This window comes from Python bivittatus, unplaced genomic scaffold, assembly GCF_059951505.1.
Source record: "Python bivittatus isolate LINGU-HERP-01145 unplaced genomic scaffold, Pbiv_v1 ctg000980_np1212, whole genome shotgun sequence".
In the NCBI taxonomy this organism is placed as follows: domain Eukaryota; kingdom Metazoa; phylum Chordata; class Lepidosauria; order Squamata; family Pythonidae; genus Python; species Python bivittatus.
The window spans coordinates 15,615,749-15,631,865 of NW_028277125.1; the positions used below are offsets into that span (position 1 = coordinate 15,615,749).

General features: G+C 38.3%; 1 protein-coding gene across 8 annotated transcripts in view; it reads left to right on the top strand.

Annotated features, from left to right (window-relative positions):
* MECOM (MDS1 and EVI1 complex locus) overlaps positions 1 to 16,117 on the top strand; it is a 514,610-nt gene that overhangs the window by 226,161 nt on the left and 272,332 nt on the right. For all 8 annotated transcript variants that reach the window (XM_088132156.1, XM_088132160.1, XM_088132154.1 and 5 more), the window contains exon 2: positions 12,054 to 12,388. In XM_088132156.1, the coding sequence (XP_087988282.1) occupies positions 12,054 to 12,388 (335 nt within the window). The remainder of the gene's footprint in view (positions 1 to 12,053; positions 12,389 to 16,117) is intronic.

A 16,117-nucleotide genomic window follows, 5' to 3' on the forward strand; every position in this document is an offset into this window, starting at 1 on the left:
GCTGGAATTTTAAGAAGCTTGGGAAGGACTTATTTCCCCCCTCTTTCTAAAATGAAGCCTGAGAAGTGAAAGTATTTTAGTTTTCTAACCAAGCAAGCATATCAAAGACGTGATAAGACACACCTGTGTGAATCAGGAAGGGAGGGAGACAGTTAAGTAATCGGAAAATCTCCATATAGAAATGTCTTACCATTTATTAAGCTAAGACCACCATGTATATATTAGAAATAAGTACAAATTATTTACCCAAAAGCGCTGTGACAAATAAACATTAATCTGATTTAGAGAGACAGAGGGGTGTATCTGCAAAGTTCCTGTCCCTTTTCTCATTCTCCAACTTGTATGTCCTCACCCTTTTAGAAATGGTGTTTTTCCTTAAGGAAAGTGAGTGATGTAGCTATTTCATTCCTGACCAAGTATGCTTTGCTGCATTATGGTGGAACACTTGTTTTCTGACACTATTATATCCTGGCATGTGAAACATCTCCCGTGGTTTGCCATGCTCATCAAGGATGAAGGCCTCCTTCTGTTTCCTCATTATGTCAAATGACAAAATGTGGAAATAATTCTAATCCTTTCTTCTGCTTCTGTGATACTCTAGAAAACATAATAAACTGAATCCAATTAAAATTAGTTGCCGCTACAATGTTCAGTTTTTCCCTCTAACTTTAGTTTTATAAATTATTCTGTTCGTAGACTTTACTGTCATTTGGGAAAATTTTTTACACAATTTTCTTTTAAACAGGAAGATGCGTAATTCCCAGTATTACTTTCCCAAAACCCAGTTTAAAATGACAAGACCCTGAAAATGACTTATTTTTAATGTAGGCCGGTTAAAAACAGTAGCGTACAATAAAGTTTAATTCACTTAATAGAACGTTCTGCAATTGAGTTAGCCAAAATATTAGGAATGAACTGATTTTACTCCAACATTGTTGGTGCAATTATATTTTGTTTTGGTTTTTAGATTGCCCATGGGCTTTTAGTTTTGGATATGGATTGGAGTTATTTTGTTTCAGGACAGGTCAGGCTGCAACATTGGTGAATCGATCAGTAGCGTGTCTTAGATTTTTGGAAGTATCCTGTTTGCATGCACGTAACACGCCCCGGCCTCCCAAAAATTGATACTCAGAGAGAGTACTTGCCAGGGGTATCTGTGGCAGCACTTGGAATGATTTGAATGTGCAAAGAAAAGACTATGTGGTATAAAAGTGTTAATTGAAATGATAGTAACATAGTAGTATCTGTTACTAGAGATAGTAAGGCTGTTCCTATCTAGAACTGTTCCCTCTTGTACTCTCATGCAATCCATTTTAATATCTACTAATATATGGCTTACTCTTTATGCATCCCCTTTGCTGTGTCTCTTTCTTCAAGCAACATACAAGTTTAAATAATAATAATAACAACAACAACAACAACAACTTGGAGACAGCAGAATAGAAGAGAAAGAACTGGAGAAAATCACAAAATATGAAAACCTGCAAACAGAAATAGAATGACTGTGGCAATAGAAAGCAAAGATAGTACTAATAGTAAAAGGTGCCTTGGGTACAATCCCAAAACATCTGGAGCACCACTTGAAGACCATCAGCATTGACAAAATCACCATCAGTCAATTGCAAAAGGCAGCTTTACTTGGAACAGCTTACAATCTGTGACAATGTCTTTAACACCATCAAACAATCACATCTGCCTATCCCAGGTCCTTGGGACGGACTCGATAGGTGGATAAAAAGGCCAAATCCAGTCTAAACACCTAGCTGACTGTGTGACCAACCATAATAATTTTCCTTCAGCTTTTCTTTCTCCTTCAAAATGGTCAGGCTGGGAATTCTAGGACTTGCAGTCTCAAAACATCTGGAGGGCTACACATTGAGGAAATCTGTTCTAGGCATATTATGGAAACATATAGGATCAGTCAGTATTGGTTGGTCAGTTACTCCTATAGCATATTATTTCATCATAGCTGTACTGATTTCCTTTCAGTGATTTAACTCTCTGATATATAAAATCTAGGAGCTGTCATTTTCCATCTGTAAGTGATATAGAATGTAGTCTGAAAATCAGAAGCATAAGTATTCTTCTGAGCAAACTTTACCAACCAGTGCAAAACTTTGCTGGTACTCTTGCTAAAAATAATGGGGTGGTTCAAGACCTGCTTACTGCAAATAATTTTTCAACAGTGTTTACGACTGCAGTTGAGTTCTAGCAGAGGAAAAGTACAGATAGTATAAATACACTAATCAAAGTTGGTTGGGCTATACTATAAATAAATACGAGATTCGAAAACTGCAACTAAATCCAATGTTGCAGGGATTACCCTTAGCTTTATAAAATGCAGAATGCTTAATTCCATACAGGGTTACACAGGTGTAGCTCTTGCTGACATCAAGAAGAACAGCATCCATGTAATTGAAAAGCAGAATCTGACCCAGAGTCTTTCAATATTGGCCCCTAATTAAGAGATGAAGTCTGGTGCCTGTCAATTGCCTTAGACAGTGTTACTCAATTAGACACAACTGATGCTATCCAGAGTCCCAAATGTTGCTAGTTATTGCATGAGCTGATATTGACATGTTCCAGAAACAATGTGGCGTTCTAGTGCAGTTAGCATATTATTACATGGTATTAACTGCTAGTTGAGAACGACCACTTACTCATAGAGAATTGATCTTTTCTTAAGCTGCAGCTGGACCCGGTTTGCCCGGGGGTGGGGGGTTGCTCCATTCTCAAAGTCTTTAGCTTTTATTGGTGTCTTGTTTTTTCCCGCAGTTCATTATGGATTTTCAGTAGCTCGGCTCCTTTCTTTCTTTGAGGGGGAGGCAGAATGTATGTTTTGGGGTCAGTATTTTCACAGGTAGATTATTCTGTGACATGCAGAAAAATAATGTGTGCAGTTTGTAGACTAATATGGGGAGCAGCAATGCAAGTATATAATTCTTTTCCTAACTCTGATTTTGGGAACCCTTTTAAGTTACTAATGAATTCTCTGCTAGGATTGCCAAATTTACTTATAAAGCAGAAATGGCAGGGGTTATTGAAATTTGGCAACCATTGCTTTCGATGTGTCAGCCTTTCCAAAGAAGAAATAACAAGTAATTAAGAAGATCAAGTTTTAGTTTGATCAGTGGTTATCAAAGTACCCATCTCTATCTTACATTTTCCAATGTTCATTTGTTACTTAAATTTAAAGGAGTAAGAGGTATAGAAAGTATGTGAAATATTCCACACAAGTTCATGAAACATTACGCAATGATGACATCACAGAAAAAGTCTGCCTGGCCATTTCCGCTGTGTCCTTGTTTTTATTGAATTTCCTTCTCAATATTTTCTTCCATTGTTATACTCTGTCCAGTATTATATGAAGAAAGAGAGCCTAGGATGACAAGAAAGGACTTTGTAGATGTATTATGAGTGGTTCTAGCTTATTTTCTTCCCCAATGCGCCACTGATATACAACATTAAACATTTTAGGGTTTCCTGTGAAAAAAATTAAAGAGTGCTTTGTTTTTCCATGAGTGCACAATAACATGTATATGTCAAGCGATACCATTCAGCTGATCTTATTGTTCATTAACTACCCTCAGCTGCATTTTCCAAAGGAAAGAAATCCAGTTGTTGCTAGCTTCAGGTTGCTCTTCTAAGGGGAGAGCTGCACCGATTACAGCTCCCACTTTTGCTGGATAGACTCTAGAATTTATGCAGAATTCTTGGCTACAGAAACAAAAACTATGCTGCAGACAAGCACTTTGTATGGCTGTCATTAACATATACAGATTAAGGGAGGGGGGGAAACCCCACCAAACATTCTGTGGGAGACCTTTTCCTCTCTTCCAGGAATTGGTGCTGCTGGATCTGTCTGCAGCTCTTGACATCCTTGATAGTAAAGTCCTATTTTCTTCTTGAATTCATTGGGCATCCATGATTCCATTTCCCATTAGTTTTTTTCCTTAAATTTCTCATCACACATTTTTGGTTAACTGGACAGTTAACTGAAAATTTCTTCAATCATCCCATCTCCATGAAATATTGTAGTATTATCTATGTAGTATTATCTAATGGTGGGACCTGCTGGTCCTGATTTGCCTTTACCCTCCAGAAGGGGGAGGAGGAGGAGGAGAAGGAGGAATTGGAAATTTGGAGGAGAATTCAATTGTTGAATGAAATGTTTTAGAATGTGATTTAAATAATGTCACAGTCATTTACAAGTGGAGTGCTTTGAATAATGTTATTATAGTAATTTATGCTGCTTTCAATCTCTTGGGTCCAAAATTCAAAAGTAGTATTATTAATAATGACAGAGACACTACACAAGTGATGCATTTCAGTATCTGTAAGAATAGGTGAACAGCGAGAAAGAATGTGTGAGAAGTACACTGAGGAAGTATCTTTATGGAATTCAGAATTTGAAACATTTCAAGGATTTACTTGAGAAGTCCAGGAGAGAAATTTATTATTTTCCTGGGTCAAAATATTGTGAAAATGGATGTTTCCACTCTACAGTATCATAACCTTCATTTTTATTATTATGCATGTTAACTGAATTTGTAATTACTATATTATTTTATAGCTTGCAAGTTCCCAGATTTTTTAAAATGAGAGTGTCTTTTTAGATTAGCAAAACAATTGGATTTTTTAAAACATCAGAGTTGGCTCTGACTCTCAAGGCTGTCAGGACTCCTAACATCATGCTACTGACTGGAAAATATATTTTGCCCAGGATTCCTCTTCTTCCTCAGCATAGATTTTCCAGCCTCATAATCACCTTCAAGCTTAACTGATATTGAAACAAATCTTGCTACGCCACTATGATTCTGAGTCTGGCAAAAAGGGATATAACAGATTATTTAAAGAAGTGTACATTTCTGAGGTCTAAAACTTTTTTTTCTTCTTCAACAGGCACATTACTGGCACTAAAACTTATTAAATGGTAAAATAGAGAGTTCTAGAAATTTCAGTAGGGTGTGGGGAAATTATTCCTTCTTGATTCAGCCTCTTGGAGCTACAGTATGTTCCTGCAAAGTCAGAACGGTTAGGTCGAACCTTGGATTGAGGATAATTTTTAGAATTATTTTGGAGTGGCAAGCTATTTTTTTTATCCCTATAAATATCTGTTCATTCTGGCTGCAGTGGGGTAAACTCTACAGGAAAAAAGAAAGGGAGGAAAACAAACTTGGCATGTTTTGTATAATTCATTTTATTTCTCTGTAGTATGAGAAGGGGCAAACAAAGTATTACCACAAATCCCCAAATTTGGAAATTCTATCAAGATTTCAGAAGGCATTTGCCCACATGCTACCTGAAAGGGGACCCTGAAGATGCACGGAGCGTTTGCTAGCTCAGTGTTTCTCAAGCTCAGCAACTTTAAGATGGGTGGACTTCAACTCCCAGAATTCCCCTAGCCAGCATGCTGGCTAGGGGAATTCTGGGAGTTGAAGTCCACCCATCTTAAAGTTGCTGAGCTTGAGATACACTGCCATAGCTAGTATGAACAGTGCCCAGAATTCTAAGAAGTGAAGTTCACACATCTGAGAGGTTGCTCATATTGGAACAACCCAGGTTAGAATATATTCTAGATATCCCCCTAGGATACACAGGCATACACATTCTTCTCTCTTCTGATTGTTTTTCCTCTTTTCTTTTTAATTATTTGAGGCACCCAGTCATTTTGGAATCAGGTGGCCTTCTAAGTCTAATAATAAAAATAAATAAATAGGAAGGGTCTGAACACAATATATAAGGATCAAAGGAGATCATTTTTAACTGAGCCTGTATAAGACTCAGGTTAGAATTTGAATATTGGATATAAAGGTTAGAATCTTAAAAAGTAAGATAAAACATTGCTTTAAAACAGGGCAAGAGAGAAAAACCTAAGTTCAAAATGCTGGATTTTGCACTGCAGCCTGAATTTTGCACTTAGCTCAGCATGCTTATGGAAGGGTTAGAAAAAGACAACCCTGATCTTTCCCTTGAATGGCACTTAGCTGTTAACCACAAGCATATTTCTCTATTTAGCTTATTAGCTCTTGCTGCCGAAGGTGAAGGGGCACTGGCTGCTTTAAATTCTCCAATTCTCTCTCTCTCACACACACACACGCTTCTATAGTATGTTGCAAAGTTTTATGGCTTTTGGAATGGAAAAGGATGCTAAACAGCGAAGCATTTCTCCAAGTGGAAGGAAGTCTCCCTCCTCCTTACGTTCCACACAGAAGCCCAGGTTACTGTTTAAACTGACCCCAGGCTCCACAAGGTTAAAACCCTGGCATTAGCCTTGGCACACAGCTGCTCTATCATCTTCATCAAGAACATCGCCATGCTAGCCCCATACATTCTTGCCTGCCAACATAACACGTTTGTGCCGAATGCTCACACAACAGTGTCCACCCTGGCCTTTTAGTAGCAATTAACCTTTACTCCAGGGCTTCCTTTGAAGCTTGCTCATGTTTTTACTGCAAAATAGCAATGAGGATTTATATTATTATTTTTTTTAATGAAGGGAAATGTCTAAACTTCCACGTTCCCTAATCTGTTCCCCAACTCAGACATTGCAATTATATTATCCAGTTCCTAACAGGGACAATTTCATTATCTAGAAGAGGTCTGCCTGGAATTCAGAACGACAATTTTGTGTGTACAACTTCCCATGCTTAGGTTTTTATGGGGTTTGTTTCATACAGAGATAAATTATGCTGGGTGAGGAAATTAAGGGTGCTTTCCTGGCAACATCTGTTTTCATAAAGATTAGAAGATCAAGACACAAAATACCTTTAGCACCCATGAGGATTTGCCCCTTTTGCAAAACATAGCAGGATGCTTTGAATAACAAAGAAAACTTCTCATTAACAGAGAGTTTGAAAGTACACTCTCGTCTGACCCTGTGGCACCTGGAAGATTTGGAACATATTTAGAAATGAAGTTATAATCAAATTAAACATTGAGAATTATTGCCTAGGAAACATTCTTGCCAATGTTTCCTCATTATCCCCTTGTAACTTGAACGTCTTGTTTTACCAAAAAGATAGCAATGGGATTTTTTCAGTTAAGTAAATAAAGTGCTACTTATTTTTGTATGGTGGTGGACATGGAGATTCGTGTTCTCAAATCTTTTATCAGCTACTTTAATATTTAGTGATAAATGATGCCAAGTCCAAGAAAACCTATCCAGGAAGCAATAAAAGGAGGGATGTGTGACGTGTATCTAGTAATCCAACCATCTTCCCTGTATATTAATCATCCTGAAACTTCTTAAGACTGTGCTATAAGGCCAGAAATAGTTCCTTACCAAAACTAACACAGCATGTGTACAAATTTTCAGATATTCCCATTCCTTTCTGATATGCTTGTTTATTATTTTTTCACTCATGTGTGTGTGTGTGTGTCTTCATGTAGGTATGACTGTGCATATGTATATGTGCGTGTATGTGTTTATGTGTATATACATACATACATGCAAATCAGTGTGGTGTAGTGGTTAAGGTGCCGGATTAGGAGCAGGAAGACCCAGGTTTTGGTCCTCCTTTAGGCATGCAAATTGCCTGGGTGAATTTGGGCTAGTCACTCTCTGTCCCAGCCCTGGGAAGTTGAAAAACATCTATGTAGTAATCTGTACTGGACTAGCATGGTGGAGTATGGTCCATAACCTTCAGTGAAAAGGCCTTCATCCTACAGTGTTTAATTCAGACTGATTATCCATCCATCCATCCATCCATCCATCCATCCATCCATCCATCCATCCATCCATCCACACAGACACTCACAAACATACACATGCGCAGAGATGTAACAGCCAATTTGGATACCTTATTTTTGCTAAATATGATGTAGAAAACAAGGAAAATGACCTTGACAAAGATATGCAAGAGCTGTTGCCTAGATAAAAGGGGCTGAAACATTTTTTCAGTTCAGAACAGCCAAATAACATTTGGAAGTGGCTCAGGAAGACACCTCCCCAATTTACTGATCTATAAGGAGTTCAGTACTTGGAAAATTCACTTACTATAGCCAATCTCAACAAAGGTAACTTTAGCCTTCCTGTGGAGTTGATTTTCTGGTCCATCTAGTAGGGTTGACATACGGCCACCTTATTTCTGCTGAATTCTAATTTCGGCAGAACTACATTTGGCCTTTATGAAAGATGAACTCACTGTAGTGGCAATCCATCTTAAATTCATTCCTGGTCACTAAGAAGCTTGAGTATCCAGGTTCAGGTATGAACATGGCTGTGCACCTAACATGGATCTACAAAGAACATAATCCCATCCAACACAGTTGAAACCTCATTACTTCATCTACCTCTCAACATATCAGGAACACTTCAACTTATCTGGATTAAGCTATAGTTTGTTTATATTTATCCAGTCCATTACAGTTAGTCATTTGTGACTTAATTCACTTCCAGGTTGGATTAATGGATAATGGACTTTATACAGCAGATCTATGTCTGCAGTTGGTGGGATGGACTATTTTAGTCTAATGTTGCTTCAACTGGCTTATCATTTGTTTCCTGGACCTGTTTTGGTTTTAAAATGATCAAATTTGGAGAAGTTTATTCTGCTATAGAGAACTAGAAATCGATGCTCAGTTTCTGAAATCCTCTTCATTTCCCTTCATCGAGAGAAGTGCAATTGGTGGGCGAGAGAGAGGGTATTTTAACTGGAGTTCCCAGCTGAAGACTAGCTTGTCAAAGCATGTCTGTCTGAAAACCTCCTTGGCCATGCTTTAAAGAGTGCTATGTTCTAGCGGGCATTTTTGGTAAAACACTTGCATATTTACTTGCTGATTTATCCTTTTTCTGCTAATTTAAAAATTTGCCTTATTTTTATAATTATTTATGAGCTATATTATTACATGAATATAAAACAAATTTGTTGTTCAGTCGTTAAGTCGTGTCCGACTCTTCGTGACCCCATGAACCATATTGCGCCAGGCCTTCCTGTCCTTCACTGCCTCCCTGAGTTTGCTCAGTTTCATGCTCATTGCTTCAGTGATGCTATCTAACCATCTCATCCTCTGCCGTCCTCTTCTCCTTTTGCCTTCAATCTTTCCCAGCATCAGGGTCTTCTCCAAAGAGATCTCTCTTCGCATTAGGTGACCAAAGTATCTGAGCTTGAGCTTCATTATCGATCCTTCCAATGAGCAATCAGGATTGATTTCCTTTAAGATTGACTGGTTTGACCTCCTAGCAGTCCAGGGGACTCTCAAGAGTCTTCTCCAGCACCACAGTTCAAAGGCATCAATTCTTCGGCGCCCAGCCTTCTTTATGGTCCAGCTCTCACAGCCATACATTACTACCGGGAAAACCATAGCTTTGACTATGCGGATCTTTGTCGGCAAGGTGACGTCTCTGCTTTTTAATATGCTATCTAGGCTTGCCATAGCTTTCCTCCCAAGGAGCAAGCGTCTTTTAATTTCATGGCTGCAGTCTCCGTCTGCGGTGATCTTGGAGCCCAAATAAATGAAGTCTGTTACTGCTTCCATTTCTACCCTTCTATTTGCCAGGAATTGATGGGTCCAGATGCCATGATCTTAGTTTTTTTAATGCTGAGTTTCAAGCCAGCTTTCGCACTCTCCTCTTTCACCCTCATCAAGAGGCTCTTTAGTTCTTCTTCACTTTCTGCCATTAGGGTGGTATCGTCTGCATATCTGAGGTTATTGATGATTCTCCCTGCAATCTTGATTCCGGCTTGTGATTCTTCCAACCTGGCATTTCTCATGATGTACTCTGCATATAGGTTAAATAAGCAGGGTGACAGTATACAGCCTTGTCGTACTCCTTTCCCTATTTTGAACCAATCGGTTGTTCCGTGACCGGTTCTAACTGTTGCTTCTTGGCCCGCATACAGATTTCTCAAGAGACAGGTAAGGTGGTCTGGTACCCCCATCTCTTTAAGAATTTGCCACAGTTTGTTGTGATCCACACAATCAAAGGCTTTTGCATAGTCAATGAAGCAGAAGTAGATGTTTTTCTGGAACTCTCGTGCTTTCTCCATGATCCAGCGAATGTTGGCAATTTGATCTCTAGTTCCTCTGCCTCTTTGAAACCCAGCTTGTACATCCAGTAGTTCTCGGTTCATGTATTGCTGAAGCCTAGCTTGTAGGATTTTGAGCATAACCTTGCTAGCATGTGAAATGAGTGCAATTGTGCGATAGTTTGAGCATTCTTTGGCATTGCCCTTCTTTGGAATTGGAACATAAACTGACCTTTTCCAATCCCCTGGCCACTGTTGCGTTTTCCAAACTTGCTGGCATATTGAGTGCAGCACTGTAACACCATCGTCTTTTAGTATTTTAAATAACTCAGCTGGAATACTGTCATCTCCACTAGCTTTGTTGTTAGCAATGCTTCCTAAGGCCCACTTGATTTCACTCTCTAGGATGTCTGGCTCAAGGTCAGTGACCACACAGCATGGACATCAGGGACATTAAGATCTTTCTTGTATAGTTCTTCTGTGTATTCTTGCCACCTCTTCTTAATCTCTTTTGCTTCTGTTAGGTCCCTGCCTTTTTTGTCCTTTATCATGCCCATCTTTGCATTAAACGTTCCTTTGATATCTCCAATGGTCTTCCCCATTCTATTGTTTTCCTCGATTTCTTTGCATTGTTCATTTAAGAAGGCCTTCTTATCTCTCCTTGCTATTCTCTGGAAATCTGCATTCAGTTGCCTATATCTTTCCCTTTCACCCTTGCTTTTCACATTCCTTCTTTCCACAGCTATTTGTAAAGCCTCATCAGACAGCCATTTTGCTTTCTTGCATTTCTTTTTCTTTGGGATGGTTTTAGTTGCTGCCTCCTATACAATGTTATGGACCTCCGTCCATAGTTCTTCAGGCACTCTGTCTACCAAATCTAATCCTCTAAATCTATTCATCACCTTCACTGTGTAGTCACAAGGAACATGATCTAAGTCATACCTGAGTGGTCTAGTGGTTTTCCCTACATTCTTCAATTTAAGCCTAAATTTTGCAGTAAGAAGCTCATGATCTGAGCCACAGTCAGCTCCTGGTCTTGTTTTTGCTGTCTGTATAGAGCTTCTCCATCTTTGGCTGCGAAGTATGTAATCAATCTGGTTTTGGCATTGACCATCTGGTGATGTCCATGTGTAGAGTCGTCTCTTGTGTTGTTGGAAAAGAGTGTTTGCTATGACTAGCTTGTTCTCTTGACAGAACCCTATTAGCCTTTGCCCTGCTTCATTTTGTACTCCAAGGCCAAACTTGCCTGTTCCGATTACTCCTTGACTTCCTACTTTAGCATTCCAATCCCCTATGATGAAAAGGACATCTTTTTTTGGTGCTAGTTCTAGAAGGTGTTGTAGGTCTTCATAGAAGCGGTCAACTTCAGCTTCTTCGGCATCAGTGGTTGGGGCATAGACTTGGATGACTGTGATATTGAACGGTTTGCTTTGGTTGCGCACTGAGATCATTCTGTCGTTTTTGAGGTTGTACCCCATTACTGCCTTTCCCACTCTCTTATTGACTATGAATAAAACAAATAGCAACTCTATTACAGCACATTCTGTTAAATAAAGTCCATGCTGGGAGGTATATTGCATATATCCTCTTCTAAGAGACTTACAATACAGAGGAATTACTTTGAATGAATTTCAAGGGTAGAATTTTCAGGCTACATATTGTCAAACACTCTGTGTCATGGTGGGACTTGATTCCCCTTACAGTATGTACTGCATATTCATGCTGTTCCTGAAGGTCAGCCAATCACAGATGTCCCATCTTAATCATTGACACCAGTGATTGGCTAACTCTCAGGAATAGAATGCTTTCTACTAAACAGGCATGGGCAAGATGTGGCTCTCTAAATTTTGTTGGATTGTACATGTCACTACCCTTCACCATAGGTTATGCTGATTAAGTCGATGGATACTGGTGTTCAATAATATCTTGAGAGCCACACACACCTACAAAACTATACTGTAATTATGTACAAGTTATATAAACAAAACATTGGGATATTACATAATTTTATGGGAATAACACTAGAATCAGTTTTCTTGCACATCCTGTCATCTTGCTCTTAATGTTTTGAATCCTTTTCAGATGAATCTTTCTATCAGAGTTTCCCTGAGATTCCAGTGGAAGAAACACCTGAAAATGATGGAGAGCCAAGCACTTTGTCACTCAGTATCTGTGAACGGTCTTCTCCAGCAACATCAGGTGAAGCCTTCACACCAAAGGAGGGATCTCCTTACAAAGTTCCAATATATATTCCTGATGACATCCCAATTCCATCAGAGTTTGAGCTTCGAGAATCAAATATTCCTGGAGCCGGATTAGGGATATGGACAAAAAGGAAGATTGAAGTAGGTGAAAGATTTGGACCATATGTAGGAGAACATCAACGAAGTCTTAAAAACACCAATAATGGATGGGAGGTAGGAAAATATCTGTCATTATATTTTATTGTCAGTTTACTATCTGTTAGTAATACTCTTTTTATTTTACTATTTCTCTCCTGCCTGTCTTCTCAGAGGGAACTCTGTTTACTTTGAATAAAAATAGAATTCTTTACTGATAAATACAACTTTTTGAAGGAAAAAAAAACCCCTTCCATCCTGGGTTACAGACTCAAATATCTCTGCTAGTCAGAGTACAAGGAAGAGTGATCATTACATAATTTACTTTGACAGTTTGGTGTTCTGTTTTGTTTTTTAAACTGATGTCTGTTGGTGATGTTTTGAATTTTTCACATTAAAAGAATGAAACTGAGTTGTTATTTGAATACTTTAACTAACAGCATGAAGATTTTTATTTTTTGTAAAATGCATGGTCATTTGCAGAATGCGGTCAACTAAATATTTTAAAAAGCATTTCTCCAAACAGTGAAAGTGATGGGGATTCTCCAAGAATTAAAAAGTAAGCTTTTCCGTAGCTCTCAATAGAAGATACATAGATTCCTTTATTTTCAGGAATTATTCAGAATCTCTTAGCATGATAGCATAGCCAATACCGCTATATTGGATTTGCTAGGTGCTTGTGATCTCTTCTAGCAAGCCTGTCCATAGTATTTGTGGGAGAAAAAGCCATCCATTAAAATGACATCCCTGCATGTCCTTCTGCAAAGTTAAAGTTTAGTAATCCTTCCTTCCTGGTCCAATGGCTTGTCAAGCCACAACAGCATACCCTGGGTTGATTCATCTTTTCTCCATATCATGAATTGGCTCCAGCTGCCATCATGGTGGGCCTTCAAATGTAGCAACCAGGCTTAGCTTTGCCTGTTGACCATATCAGACTATTTATTTTCTTTTTATCCTGAATAACATTTGCTTCACAAAAGCTCTCTTAAAGCACCCAGAACAGTGGGATGGTCAACCAAGGAAGGAAGGAAGGAAGGAAGGAAGGAAGGAATTCTTTCTGTCTTTTTCTATATCTAACTGTTGCCATGGATAAAACAGTGAAGCCTCTTGTTCATCCACTGGAAATTTCAGGGCCATCCCTTCATTTCTCTGAGTCACTTTCTCTTTAGAGTTGTACAAGAGAGAGAGAAAAACATGCTTATGCTTCTCTCCACCACCACCTCTTTTGTATTTGCAGAAAAGCCACAAGGTGGCTCTTTATCACTTTATTTTTTGTGCTTTGTTGAGAGCCAGGAAGGTCATGGCTTCTCAAGCACATCACCCCTTAGTTCACAAGCAGTGTTTCATATGAACTGGTTGATTTCCTGGAGGCAAAGCATAAGGCTGATGAGGCAAACAATATGAACCTCTGAGGTAAAAATGGGATACTGAAAATGATTGAGATCTCTGCTCAACACATACAAACTGTATAGTCATATTTGCAAGGCAGATTGCGGTAGGATCTGGAGCTTGTAGGAAAATGAACCTTGTTTAGCAAGTGATAAACGAAGAGTAATAAATTGAGTATTGATTACTTGAAGGATTCTTCTTAAAACTGGTATGTAATGAAAATAAAATGGAACTGCTTTGTGAGGCAGACGATAGAAGTTTTAAAAGCTGCCGGGCTGAAAATTATGAGCCACTATGCAAACGTTTTTGTACAGCCCAATGTCCTATCTACATAATAACCCAGTCATGACTATGGATGGATTTGACCAATATATATTTGCAAGATCAAAGCAATGGTTTCTGTTTCTATGCTTCAGCTATTTAAGATGGCTTGTGGGTTAAAATAAGAAGTTGTGACGTACTTACACTCAGGTCATAATTAGAGTGCTGTAGAGGAACTTGAATGAAAAGCTATAAATCTGAATTTTATCTTAGTTCATGGGTCCAAAGCCAAGCATCATCTAATCAGGTATTGGTTGACTAAAGCACAAATCGAACAAAAGGTTACTGGACAAAGTCAGAGGTCAAGCTTTTTTGCAGTTTGTCATTATGGTTTAGTATTTGCCAGAAGGCCAAATGTCCACTGAAACAAGAATGAGAAAAAGAGAGCTGTCTGCTTCTTAATCAACAAGGAAATCAGATTGTAAACAAATACCGGCTATTTTTTCAAAATGAAAACAGCTAATTGTTCATAAATAAAATTTCACTTCAGGACTCCCTGCCATGGGAGGAACCACCATTTGGGAAATGCAAAAACTGGCAGATATTCTCCTAATAGACATATAATTTGCCTACATTTGTTCACACATGCAGGTACACACAGACATAGGCATCTGTGCAGGTTGTTCAACATTTCGGTTTCTCCGTTCTGTGGTTTCTAAGATTTAAGAGTCAGGTTCGTGGAGACCTAGTTATCTCTAGTGGTTTAGGATTAACATGAGCCTGTGACTGCTCGGGCTGGAAATCAGGAAAGTGAAAACAGAAGGAATTTAACATGAAAAAAACATGAAGCCAAAAGTGCACTGTATTTTGTTCTAGTAAAAGTGAAATATGCTATAACAGCGATAATTGCACTTAATTATTTAATTAAAGGATATGAATAAAATTTAACAACTTGCCCCAAGCTTTTAAGGTAGATAGACAGCATTTCTACTAGAACAAGTGTTTATCTTGTTAATCTGTCTAAAGGCATGCTCAGAAAAGAATACAATTTGTATTCTGTCAATTTGCTAATCCAGGGATAGTCAACTGGCACCCAACGTGATCAGTATTTCAGATAGGAATAGGGAGGCAGACAGATAATGCAGTATTCTCAGTGCAGAAACAACATTCTTATTTGTTCTTTGGCCAAGGCCACAGAGAAGTTAAGCAAAGCTGGATTGACTGCTAGGAGGCTGTATCTATGTGACAATCCAGTAAGAAGTGCTATAGTTAACGTGGGGAAGTTTTGAAGTGACTCCTGCCATTGATGTGCACAAATGAATCGCTCTCTCCTCACCCACTCTAAGCCAAGGATCAGAAACCAAGTAGAATATTTACGGGTATCTGAATATTTCAGATATTCTTTAAAAAATCTGACTCAGATATACTATAAGGTAGAACCCTAACCCTTGACTAATATCAATGATATTGCATCAGATATCATCAAAGCATAACATTGTAACTTGTCACTAAGTGTACTCTCAACAGGGAAGTGCAGCCAAGCATGGATCCCAGATGGCTGCCCTTGTATCATATATGTATTTTACAAATGGCATTTTGTAACCAAACACCTATTTAGTAGAAATCTCTCCATTCCCTTGATTTTGGGATAATGGTATACCGGTATCATATATGTTTCTGAATATGTATTTGACCCATTAACATATCACATGTTTATTCTATGTATTCAACATCTAAAGTATTGTGCTTATTTATAATTGCTATTGAAGTATGATTCAGAAACCGAACAAGTCAAAGATTGTGTGATTAAATGGACAGAGAATCTAGACAGGAGGATTGTTATGGAACAATGGGAATACCAATGGAAGATAAATATTAAATTTATAGCAAATACTGCACTCAGAGAAAATTGATACAATTTTTTAATACTGGTATATTATACCATGATTGATTGGCAAAATAGATAATTCATATTTTTAAAAAACTGCTGGAAATGCAATAATCAGGATGGATTTTTTTTCTTTTAATATGTGGTGACAATTTTATAAAGCTCAACAATTCTGGAAGATGATTCATCATAAAATGAATACATTTTAAATATTGACTTCCTTCCTGCTGTTTTTCTGTTGTGCATTACTAAGCCTGATATTCCCATCA